General features: G+C 34.9%; 1 protein-coding gene across 1 annotated transcript; it reads right to left on the bottom strand.

Annotated features, from left to right (window-relative positions):
• Window positions 1–166: 166 nt before the first annotated feature.
• LOC135674477 (putative clathrin assembly protein At5g35200) lies at window positions 167–9,226 on the bottom strand. Its single transcript, XM_065184380.1, has 16 exons — window positions 9,015–9,226; window positions 8,342–8,459; window positions 8,170–8,239; window positions 7,533–7,630; window positions 6,726–6,867; window positions 6,537–6,637; window positions 4,597–4,680; window positions 4,467–4,517; window positions 4,315–4,380; window positions 4,175–4,240; window positions 3,063–3,143; window positions 2,869–2,946; window positions 1,257–1,415; window positions 1,103–1,178; window positions 896–1,011; window positions 167–741 (listed from the first exon to the last, which is right to left on the bottom strand). Exons 2-16 carry the CDS (start codon window positions 8,435–8,437, stop codon window positions 388–390), a joined length of 1,638 nt encoding a protein of 545 aa, XP_065040452.1. The 5' UTR covers window positions 8,438–8,459; window positions 9,015–9,226; the 3' UTR covers window positions 167–387.
• Between the last annotated feature and the right edge of the window lie 4,329 nt (window positions 9,227–13,555).

Raw genomic sequence — 13,555 nt, forward strand, 5'->3', positions numbered from 1 at the left:
AAATATAAGAATGTTTAATTTGCTATGGTTGGAATCAACACAAATGAAAACCAAAGTTTCCTGAATAACCAATGGGGAAAGAAAGGCACATTTAAATTCTAATCATTGAAGCACTAGTATCATACCTGCTTCTTGCACTATACAACTTTGGTTGCTGGAATAAAGATTCATAGAGAATCATAGAAAATAATCTTCATTATTATAATCTATGGTAACAAATAATCAAATATTGTTCCTCACTCACAATGCAAATAAATAGTTACATAGCATATACAATGCCACTAGAAATAAATCATGACTATGGATCAATATGCCTCATAAAAATTGTCATCAACCACTATTGACAGTAATCCTGTGAAGAACAAAATATAAGAGCATTTCTCTCATCTAGATAAGACCAGTGTATGCATTGGATGCTTGAAGAGGCACTCCTGAAGCATATGGAACATCTGCATATGGATTAGCAAAAGGGTTCACAGGGGCCTGGTGAGGTTGCTGACCAGCCATTATCATCTGCTGCTGGAACAGGAAAGCTTGCTGTTGCTGGGCCATTGCTGCCATCTGCACCAAATGAGGTGCAGCAATTGCATTTGAAGCATAGAATGGGTCATGAACCATTGGTTGCATCATTGGAGCTGCCATGGGAGCCAACTCCCATGGGTTGTAGGTCACATTTTGATTTGCTATTCTCTCTGCATCATCGTATAAGCTGTCTAATGTAAGCTTGTCCAGTCCTCCAGCCTGCAGGCAAGTGAATGCACTTATGATAGTAGACAAGCAAATTTGCATAATTGTTCACATGCAGGGTCCCAACTAATCTATCCATGTTGAAGGCAAAAGCTTTCAAGAACCGAGAACCCAGCTCAGGTATACATGTTCAGAATATGAGACATACCAATTTACTTGAAGCCACAGCAGTTTCGTTTGAACTGGGAGCTGTCACAAGTGCCAACTCCCAGCCTGTAGTTCCATTTTCTGGGTTACTAGAGGTAGCAAAGCTTGAAACATTATCTGCATAATTTGCATTCAGAAAGGGAAAAAATTAAAGGGACCAGTAGATGCACTTAAATAGAGCATTGAAATTTTTGGTTAGGTAGTTTACCAACTGGAACAATGGCAAGTGCCATAGCATTCTTGCTATCTAGGTCTGATTTATCTGGGTTGGCATCATTTAATCCCTGATAAAAATGAGTTGAACCATAGCTCAGAGATACTAAAGGCTAAAAGGAACCATCACATTTGGATCTATTCAATACCAGCAAGTCTGTCTGTTCTGATACTTCAGACACAAGGGTTTCCACTTTAACTGGTTCTGGTGGTGGAGGTGGCGGTGGAGGTGCTTCTTCCTCTTCAGGAGTCTTCTTGTACTCTATTGCTAATACTTCCTTTGGAGAAACATCTTTCTCATCTCTTGCCTGGGTAAAAATGTTTACGTGTTCAAGAAATTAACAGTTCACTAGAATCAAGAAGGATATAAGAGAATTCAGATGCAACCACCTAACCATTCAGACACTAGATTTTAGTACTTACAGGAAAAACACAAAAGATTGGATAAAGAAGGCGCATTGACATGATAATTACTATTGCAGATCATCTATTCATATTGAGGTACTGTTGCAAGTGCAACAGATACTGGTGAGTTCGTTTCAGAAGATAATTCAGAGTAATATATCTCAATGCCATGAACAAGATCTAAATCATGAATTACAAGTTATCTAATCACTGCCAAAGGAGCTCTGAAAAAATCTGGCAACAAAAACAGCAATTTGCTTCATAATTTTGAGTAGATTGTACCAACTGAAAGTTAACAATGATTTTATGAATTTTCCCAAAAAGACTACCGCAACTGGACAATTCAAATTTCACCAACCATATCAGGAGCTCATTTGTGTTTCATCTAATGTCACACTGCAACTGAGGAACTAAATTATATGTTAAAGCTACACTGCAACAAGCAGTAACATTCCAAGTACTTCGAGTCGGCTAGACAGATATCTTCTCGTCATTAAGTTCTAAATAGGACAATATTCCTAGTAAAACTAAGAGGAATTAATTTTTTATTGTTTTTAATAAAAAAATTCTTAGATCTTCCTCTATTCTTTTGGCACTCTAGTACTAATCGATTCATCTAACTCAATGATGACATGTATAGGTCATCTTAAACGTTCTTTTCTCATTCTATCAGGGCAATACCTATTCATTCGCAAATAAAACATTTCTTTATTTTATTTTCTAATAATCACACATATGCATTCAATATTTTCATCTTGGCTACACTAACTTTTTGTATATCATGTCTTCACTCCCAATTCTCCAACCTGCAAGTATGGTCAACCATACAACAATTGTGTACAAATTTTCTTTTAATTGAAGGGGCACAAGAAAATTACGTCAAATCTCCCAATAGTTTTGTAAGCTTTAACCATCATAGTTTTTACTCCATGAACAATGTGATCTTTTCTTCCTGTCGCACAATAGATTAAATCATTTCTAAAACAATTAACTTATTGTCCATCCATCTTAGTTGCACTCTCAGTTCTTATCTAAGCATATTTCCATATTCAGCCTTACTTTTATTTAATATAAAAACCTTTACTTTCTAATGTTTGCCTCCATGTCAAAAATTAATCTCAATTAAACTTATATGAAATGGAATAAATGGAAGTCTATCCTGTATATGTCTTGTAATTTATCCATTACGTCATCAAATCCTCTTTTGAATGATGCTCTAATTTAAGCAGGCTTAAATTTTTACAGCTTGCATATCACTTTTCCGATATAGAAATATCAGTAGCTGAATAAGTGTATTGAAAGAAGATATTACAGAGAACTGAAAAATTGCAAAGATAAACCAAGTAGGCTTCTAACCTGATCTTTGCCAACAGTCGAAGATCGTGGAGCATCTCTCACATAGTCCTCCATTGTGGTTAGAAAAGATGCAGGGGGCTGCCATTATATTTTTATAAGATAACTTCAGTCAGATCTGGCAATTCTTTTATACAAAAAATGATTGCTTACATTAACTACCAGGAGAACTAGGACAGATCTATGAAAAACAGAACCTGTTCAATTTTTATAAATGTTTCTCCACGACCAATGTCCATGCTTTTGCACACTTCATAAAATTCTGACAGTCTTTCGGCCTGCAGATCATCGAGTGATTTTAGAAATAAAACAGTAAACCTCTAGTTTAGATTCATTTTAGGTGGTTCAAAAGCTTAAAATTTTGCAGTCTTGGCTTGATATGGCTGCATACAAACTGAGCCACTCGTTTTACCTCAAACTCTAGTCATTACTGTCTTACTTCAAGCTTCAAAAGTTTCTGACAGTAAGCTAGAGGCAAGCTCAGTTCAAGTTCTACATTATGGTAATTTATCTGGAAGTGCTTTCAAATTGCCTACTAAGCTTGTTTGATCAAACCTCAGTGTATGGCTAAAAGCCTGGTTGAGTTGGGTGAGGCCAATCACCTCCCACTTAAGTTAATTAGAGCTTGAATAACTCAGTATATTGACTCATTGGACCCAATCACACTTGGATGCCAGCAGTGGCTGGTTGTGGACCACAAATGTCCCAAAAGAGTGGGGAAAAAGGGTTGAAGTATTCTGCCTGAATTCTGCCGACATGGTTACTGCTAGGCTATTCTATAAATTTATAGTGGAGCTTTGATACAGTTAGACATCTCTAGGAAATTAAAGCAGGTCTGCTGACTTAATGCAAGAAAACCATTTTTCCTTAAATCAAGAATATCTCGCATCTCAATGGAAGCTATTCCTCCAGAACCTCCTATCATTAATGGATAGTTATTTTGGTTCTCATCTACCTTATCATTACCCCAAGAAGCATTATCATTCGATATCCGGATATACTTCTTATTGCAACAACTGATAGTTGAGACATCTAAATCATACATACACTAAAGACATTTTTATAGATTAAAGCTGAAAACTAATTTGGTTTTGCATTGTCCATCAAGAAATTCTTTTAGCTCTAGGTTCTAAATCTGAATTGGATTGCCAGAACAAAGAAAAACTCCTACTCCATTTCCTTTTAAGCCTTGGTTTTAATTAAATGACAACATAAATTTTCATTACACCAGAGCATAATATACAATAAATGTGGTTGTCATATATGAGAATTTAATACAAGTCTCAGAGAGATTAATTGTATTAATTACCTGATGACCTGCTCTTCTGTATATATCTAGTGCTCTAACTGCATCATGTCGTTGCATCTCAAAAAACTGCAGAAAGATGAGTTAGCAATAAATTTAAAATAGTGGGTTTTTTGGAGTAATAACTTGCAAAATTCCAATACCTTGTCAACCATATTTGTTATACCATCACTAATAGAATTATAAATCTTAATACTCTCCCCAGCAACCTAGCAGTGACAAGTCAGAAAAGACAAAGGTCATATAGCCATCAACAAAAACTTCATTATACAGAATAAACAGAAATTTTGCTCACCATAGAAAGTGCAAGATGAATTATAATATTATGGCATGCTGCTCCTTGTGGCTGCAAAAGGTTGACTATGAAGTCAATCACGCTAAATTATTCAATGACAAACAATAAAGAGTGCAGCTTGCCTGCTTACCTGGCAGCCAAGTAGGCGATGTAGTAGATGCTGCAGTGATGGCAAATGTTCAAGCAGCTCAGTAGTCTCAAGATTCTTAGTTCTCTACATAATTTGGACCATATCAAACATGGTGATATTCATTTCCATTATCAGATCAAGTATATATCTCAATGAATCAATTAGTAAATTACACACATATCAAATGCACATAACTAAACTCACAAAATATATGTGCAACATTATACTGAGTTGATAGCTGAAACCATACTATGCATGAAAAAAGGGTGGTAGCCCAGTGCATGAAGCTCCCGAAATTATGGAGCCGATAGATATATCATCCAAATGAGTTCTAAGAAAGTATCAGGAAGGATATTTTATGTATCAATAACTAGACTTTGTTCATGAACAATAATTTGTTACAATGTATAATTCCTACATAATCATAACAAATTAATTCATCTAACTGAAATATCCCAGCACAGTGAGGCGATATGTAATGCTGCAAAAGTATCCAGTTTACTGTGATGATGTATCGTGATGGGTCCCCTAAGGATAATTCAGCAAGTCATATGTATCCTATATGCATCCAAAAAAGCTTGACATGTATTTTCCACTAACATGGGCTTTGCGGAGAGTCAATCTGTGCAATTTTACCCTACAAGTAAGAAAATAGTCTTCGTCACTTAACTCTTGATACCCAAGTCTCTAAGGAGCAACCTCGCATAGCACCAACTCCAAGGCTCACCCTCATTTTAACTGCTTGTCTACCATGCAATGTTATGCATGGAACAATGGACTAACCATGTCATCATACAACTAAATTCTTGACTAAAAGATCTCTATTTTAAGATTTAGTTTGACTTCTGACCCTGGCTTAAAAGAGCTTTTAACTACTAGTGCCTGGTGAAAAATGTTGAAAGTGCACAGAAATCCTACCACATTTGAGACTGTCTAGACTATAATAATGTTCAAAAATACATTCCAATGCACGTGCTTCCAACAAGGCAGGTAAGGAGAGGTTTTTCCTTGACTTAAGCCCTGGTCATCAGTTCATGAAGGAGCAATTTAACAGTGACCCTAGAGCTCATCCTCTAGTGCATAATATAGATCCCAACAATATACAAACATGGTAATAAGTAAAATTTATGGGGTTCATAATCCAGATAATAAAAAATTTCAAGGTATTTCACTTAATTTCCAATCAACTTAGAGGGCACAGATTTTTGGTTGACCAAAGTCACCAAACTACAGTTACAGTTTGTTATTAAAAACACAGCTCTAAGCCTGCCACCAAAATGTCATTAGATGTATCCTTAAAATTAAAGGGAAACGGGGATAAATAAAATGATCCACCCACTCCATCAAGGTCCCCAATATGCACAAAATGGTCTTTAAGAAAATTTTACATACAAACATCTAGATGTTTGTCCAAATTGTGAAACTATTCTATAAACTAATCAACAAGTATTGCAAGTCAATCTCTGGAATGCATGTAGCTCAAAAATTCAGTATGTTATAGCCGCACTCTTCAAAGATCACTTATCTATGAATTTTCAGGGGTCCCTTTATGGGGTTTTTTTATTGGCACATTTGCCAAAAACCAAGTTGACAAACTTGATGTTATAAACTTTGTAAATATTAGTTTCAGAAAAGCCAATAAACTGAATATGTTTACTTGAATGCAAGGTTCTCAGAAAAAGTATCAATCATAGGGATGCATTTCTCCTCCAGCCTGAATGTTAGAGCTATCAATGCAAACCTTATATTAAACTATAAGTTCTTGACAATAATAAGAACCGACTTTAACAAAGATTTCCAAATTTAATAATGCTCGATTGAAGAGTAAATTAGTGTTTAATTAGAAATTTTACCAGAGGAAGCCTATGAAGCACTATAAAGTATAAAGTACACAAAAAATTTAAAAACAAAAAGAATGAAAAATCTGAACGTATTCATACCGGAGGATCCGTCTCAACGTCATACTTGAGAACACGGAAACACTCAAGCCTCTCCTCTAAAAATAGAGCATAAGTACGTACCCATGCAGAATAATCCCAGGCTGAAAACCAGTCAAAGAAGATCCATCATACATGAAAATGATTGTTTGTTTACATAACTCATTTTAGTCAACTGAAGACAATGAATACCATATGCACTGGAATCATCTTTGAAATGAGACAAGTTCAGCATATGATTTCTACTTTTCCCATAATTAATGAGTTCTTCACGGAATGTGGGGTCCACTTCCCTTAGAGCACGATGTATAACAATCAGGGTTTTCAATGCAACCTGAAGCAAGTCCAATACTAAATCAGTGACGGTATGAACAAAAATAAGTTGCACAAATGCTGCAGATAATTTTTCGTAAGGCACATTAAGATGGGCATCAGAATGAGGCATTAAGATTAACTAGTAAATTGTAAATATATTGCATAACACTGTATGAATATTTCACATCAATTTCACATTTAAAATGAGATTTCCATAAAAAAAGGAAGTCCAGGAAAAAAATTATTTCCATCAAGAGATAAATTCAAAAGTAAAGCAAAAAAAAATCAAATTATAATTTAAGCTCTCTAATCAATGTTATATTTCTGATTTTTAATTACTTTGATACCCACCAGCCAGACTTCTTTTTATGTTTCTGAATATTTCTTAATGTAAAAATCTTGAGCTGGATTAAACCATGCCATGCAACTCATGTAACAGTGAAATTAACAATGCAATAGTTGAATTTATTTACTGCATCAGTTGATCAAAATCAGAAACACCTTAAAATTATCCCTCAATATGCAATCATCACATGTAGAAATCAACTATTAATTATGGTAAGGGATGCATGGTTCCTGAGATAAAGTAGCACATCACAGTCAATTCCTTTCTTTACTAATTTTTTGCTCTATGCACAATAAATTAGAACCATCACAGAGAAAAAATTAGTCTGGAGTATATACCGCCCAATTGTGTGTCTTTGCAAGACGCCTAGCAAGAGCATGAATGCAGTAAGCAACATCTGCCCGAGGTCTGGATGCTGAAATAGCAAAAAAGATGGCTGCAAAAATAGTAAACAACAAATTAAACAAGCATAAGATTGGAAAATATAAAAATGCAAACCAATAAACATCAAAGTTCATAAAGGTTTTGGTAAAAAATGCTCACAATAAATCCCAAAAAGGGACTCCAAAGTCCAAACATTAACTGCAGTTATTATTTATGAATGACTTACATGTATCAAACTAAGACAGCCTTAAACCACAAACTGATCCACCGAATAGAGAAAGATGGGTAAATTAGATAATTAATGGGTAGCAGAAGTTCTGTACTGACATGATGAAACAAATATGCTGAAGACTAGTTTTTTAAAAATATATCTTACAGTAAGCAAATATGAACAAGTTCTGAAAAATTTCTGTACTGGCATATCATGTATTAGCATTACTGTGTATATCAATAAGAAACAATCAACAAGACATCACATTCTAAGGAAAAGTCACACAGAAACATTTAGAATCTAAAAACAAAATGCACCACCCATAATAAAAGCTCCAATTATCTCCAAATGACAAATAAAGTAAACAATGTTGTTCCTACCTCGAATGTGCTTCTCCTTGGCAGGACGCTCAACATGGTTTGTGGCCCTCACGATGGCGATGTCTAGCTCCTGATCCAAAAGAAGCAATTTCAGCCAAAACATAACAGAGAACAAAGATAAATGAAATGGGAATATGGTGTAGAAGTCATGACATTAACAACGATCTCTGACCTTGTAATCGCTGTTCACTTTGGCCAAGCTGACTGTAGTCGTGTCTTTGATAGCTCCCAAGTATTTCCTCAAGCTCTGCTGCGTTCCTCCAGACATTTTCCCCTCCTAACCCAAGATCCTAGCCAACATAATTCACAACAACGATCTGAATCCAATTGTCCACAAATAACAGTATTCATATCTAAAAAGCCATCCAATTCGCACAAAAACACAAACCATGAGTCAAATCTGATTCTCTATGACTAACACATTCAGATTAGCTTTAAGCAATCTTTTCCCTTTTTTCTCTAAAAGAAAGATCTAATAAAAAAGAGATCAAAATAATCAGATCCACGTGAACAGTAAGCCTCCAAGTAATTACTTCTCAGCCCACCATAAACAACTCATCGAAAATTCCGTAATTGATTACAACAAGTCTCATTTACGAATTCGACCAAAGATCCAACCAACAACACAGAAAAGGCATCAAAATCACGGCAGAGCATCAAAATCAAACACTCAGCACATAAAATCTCGTAAAAGAAGTAGACTTTCGGAACAAAACATGACCCGATCTCTCAATTACCGACTCAGAAAAAGGGAAAAAAGAAGAGCCTTTAAGAGAACACCTAATAACTCCTATCGAGCAACAAAATGAACGGATCAGAAACAACCAAACACTACATGAACCTACCAAATTCGAAGAGGAACGACAGGAACGGGAGAAGAGGGAGTCGGAGAGCTCTGGAATCAAGAAATGGTCCGACGGAGCGAGGGAGGAAGTGGTTAGTGTTGCCCAAGCGTCCACTTTTCTACTCTCTCTCTCTCTCTCTCTCTCTTACACGCGCACACACACACAAAACAAAGACGACAACATCCCCCAATACAACTTAATAGAGGACCGCACAAAAGGAGTCGGTTGTGGTGTGGGTGTCGGCTCGTCGGTGGGGGTGGGGGTGGGGATGGTGGTACTGCTGGAGCAGGATACGGGGGAAGGTACACCTGATCTCATTCTTATAGTTTAGGTAAATATTTATTACTATTTTATATATAAATAAAAAGATTTAATAATTAGATTGGATAGCCCAATATTTCAATATATATATATATAGGAGAAATAATTAATATGAGTAAAATTATACCCATTTGGATGAATATTTGATCCAACATTGACTTGTAAGAAATTATCAAGAAAAATATTTTCATTTTTTTAATATTTGTCCCTGAAAATTGTCATATATAAGTTTTATCCTTTCAAAATGAGAGGATAATTAAATGTTGAAATATAATTTGTAAGCAAAATATAAAAATTACTAAATAGTTAGCTTATCATGTCATAAAAAGATATTCTGAATAATCAAAATCTTTATCATCTAAACTTGAAAAATAATAATTTATTTAATATAAAAGTTAAATTTAATTATACATATATACTTAAAAAAACACATTTCTCATGAGAGGAAAGGATGGAGTTGGCTGTGGTTTGACTGTTTTCTGTCAGATCTTCTCACTGCCCACAATGGAAGGAAGAAAGAAAGGAAGCATCCACTCCACTGAGTGGTGAAGTTATATATTTTAGTAGTTGAGAGCTACTGAGGAAGGAAGGAGAGAGGAAGATAGGAAGGCAAAGACAGGGGAAGAAGGCTGGTGACAGCTACAACCATGGCTGCTACTGCTTGCTTTCAGGTGTTGCCATGGCTTTGACTACTAACACTAGTCTAAACAAACAATGCCAAGAAAAAGGCAGGTCAGTGTTGGCTGCTCAAAGAATTCGAACCAATGAATGCAGCCACCTGCTGTTGTTTTCCACAAGAAAAAAACAGGACTTCATTGGAGAAACTGAAGAAAAATTCTGATCATCTGCACATCACATTGCTGAACAGATTGCATATGATTCAGAAATATAAGAAAATTCTATTAATTTTTAGATAAGAACATATCTCGGAAACATCTTTTCATCCTACTTTAGTACATTATATTTAAACATAGAAAAGTTCTTCGAGGACTCAAATCATCATCTTCTATAAAACAAAAAGGAAGCTTCATCATTGTACTAACAATCTTGTTGATCCTTAGATAATTATGAATATTTAATTTTTTAACCAAAAATAAAGATTTATGGTGTATTAATAGTCATTCTACAGAAGAACAAAAAAAATCTTAGTTTTCTATTACTTGCCTTGCCAAACGAAATGGTGGAGAAAGAAAGAGAACATCATATATGAACCTTACATAGTTTCAGAAGCAAGGTTCAATGACATCTTTCCTGTATCACTCAAGTCAAAATTAGCTTCTAGCAGAAGTAGTAGTATCATAAATTATTTTAGATGATTAGTCTGATCCAAAGTGGTTTGACACCTAAATTGAAATCCACCACTGTGATTGGTGGGTGAACAAATACAACTCTTTTATTATCTTCCTTGTTGGCCTAAACAATTAGCAGTTTAGCAATCAAAGCATACAAAGACAAGTATGAACATTAACTTCACATGGATTAGGATAATTAGCTCAATTATCTTGGAATAGAAATAGTTAGTGCTTTGCAGAAGCCATAAATTTCTTCACATGAAGAGGTCGCAAAAATGGCTTAATGCTAAAGTTTACTTTGCTTGCTGAAATAAAAAGTAGAGCTCCAATCACATCAATAAAAGTGAGTTAGGAAATGCTTTGGAAACCCACACAAACATGCTCAAGAAAACCAACATGGTTAGTCTAAATCAAGCCTAATAAAGTGGGACTGACACCATTTACTGATTAGTGTCAAGTGGAGTATCAGTTTATTCTCTTTTGTGGGGCTCCAACTCATTGAAGCTTAAGAAATGAAAGGAAGACTTGTCCTCTTCTTCTTCTTCTTCATCTATGTTGAACTTGCATTGTCATATTTTAGCATCATGTCATCAAATGTTCTTGGTAAATACTAAACTCTGCTCATGTTTTCATATCTAATGAGGTCCCAGCTTTACCCAAGTCATGATGCAAACTCCTATTAATTGCACACTTTGGTCATCACCAACAATTAAAAGTAAATGAAAAGAAAAGCTAAACATGCAGCAGGAGGAAATCATTACCAATGAACTTTCAACTTTCCTCTGAAATTGTACTATCTAATGCCCAATTAATTTTTGTGACTTGTTAATTTATTTTCTTCTTAAAACTTTTGCATTCTTAAAAGAAAAGTGGTTATGTATTTAAAGATATATATTCTTATAAAGAATGGATATAGAATACTTGTCATTCCAATTTTTAGCACAACATGCATACACCTCTAAATAGTTTTAGCATCATTATAAGTTTCTAAAGAGCATTAATGTAAATTAAAACTTCTATTAAAAATAGCTTAAAAGTTAACTATGATAATATATCCTAAGACTTCAGGTTTTTAGAGGAAAATATATGCTAAAATTAAAATGTGGAAATGAGCTTGCAAACACATATTTATGGATCACTTCTTAGTTGGCAAGAGATTGTTCATAATAACAAAACAAGCATTGTTTAATTATGTGTCACAATTAACTTATGATAAGATATTAAAGATCTAATTAATACCGAGTAATATTATCAGTGAATCAAAAGGACATCGTATCTTGATGGGGATAATAAATGACGACATGACACACCACGACGTCAGCCATGCCTGGACGACACTATGCCCAAAGAGGACAATAATACCGACGCGATGTACGCTGACGTCACCTGCTCTCAGACAACGACTTCGTCGTCGTCTAACCCAACATGCTTGGCCGAGGCAGAGAAGAACAACGACCGAGGCACGCCCATGCCATGCGGCAGTTCGGTTCTTCACGCAACGCCAACGGCAATATCAGACGCCATCAGAGGTACGATCCTGCTCCTGTAGGCAGGCATATAAGGTAACACTAAACTTCCATATAAATACCCCCGAGTTCTAAACGATGAGGGGGAGAACACCAACATAGAAAACAAACTCCACTCCACATCATCTAACTTGATCGTCGGAGGGGTCGAGTCGAGCTTTCGTCCCGACCTGTGTGTAGGTAAGGAGACGAGGTGATTTCCCCGTGACGCAAGGAGAAGACGCCTTCCCTAGGGCATCCCGACGATCCCAAGCGTGGTCCGGTCCACGCGGTCGGTCACTTCGACAGCCCCAAAAAATCCCGAGCAAAGATCCCCGCCATTCAGCTCCGAACCAAGCCGTGTCAGCCTCGAGAAACAGCACAAAGTTGTTTACATCAATATATCTTATGAAATCTTAGAAGATATATGTTATATGTCTTATATTCTTGTATATATAATAATAATTATTTTATTTACAATATGATTTTTTATTATCATGATGCTTGAGATATCCTATTTGATTATGACATTTAAAGTATGCAAAATCTATCTTATCTATGATATTAAAATTTAATCTTGATATTAAAATTTTTTATTCTTATAAGCATTACTCGATAATTGAGACACAAAATTAAGTCGAAGAGAATAAGGTGTCCCAACTACATTAAAAGATAATAATTTAGTGATTTATAAACTATGATGACTAAAATTAATAAAAACATTTTATTAACTAGTTACATCGAGTATATTCTCGAAAAACATAAAATCCAGACGATACTATCCTATAAAAAAATCATTAAATCCAATGATATGACATAAGAAATTTGTAAAAAATTAACAATGTTAATAAATAACATATAGCATTTTTATACCAGCATATAATTGCATAGCTTTTTCATCAAAGAATGAGCTAAAATTATTTATAATCCAAATAAATAATGTTGAACTCCAAGGAGTTAGATGATAGAAACATTAATCATAGTGTGAGACAAGTATAGTGAAAGGGGAAGAAAGAGAGAGATTAATGATAATAAGAGAGTAAGAGGGGATAACTACAAATGAAAAATAATGATGAGAGAATAAAGAGAGAGAGATTACTAATAGAGATGGAAAATAAGAGAAAAATATAAATAAAATAATTATAAAACAAAATGAACAAGATCTATCCAGCATCATTTTTTAGATTCGATTTTTTATTTATTTGAAATAAAAATCATGGCATAATATCTCATTAACTATATTAGACCCTAATCACATAGTATTTGAGTAATTATTATTTGTGCCCAAAGGTGCAAATAATTTTGTGTTTGAGCTAAATTGACTGTGGTCAACAAAAGGTGAAGGCACGATGATAAATCTCGACTTGCACGAAATTTAAAGATCTGGGGATCTGTGGTCAACGCTCAAGTCAACTTTCCTCAG

The sequence above is a fragment of the Musa acuminata genome, chromosome BXJ1-5, assembly GCF_036884655.1.
Source record: "Musa acuminata AAA Group cultivar baxijiao chromosome BXJ1-5, Cavendish_Baxijiao_AAA, whole genome shotgun sequence".
Lineage (NCBI taxonomy): Eukaryota > Viridiplantae > Streptophyta > Magnoliopsida > Zingiberales > Musaceae > Musa > Musa acuminata.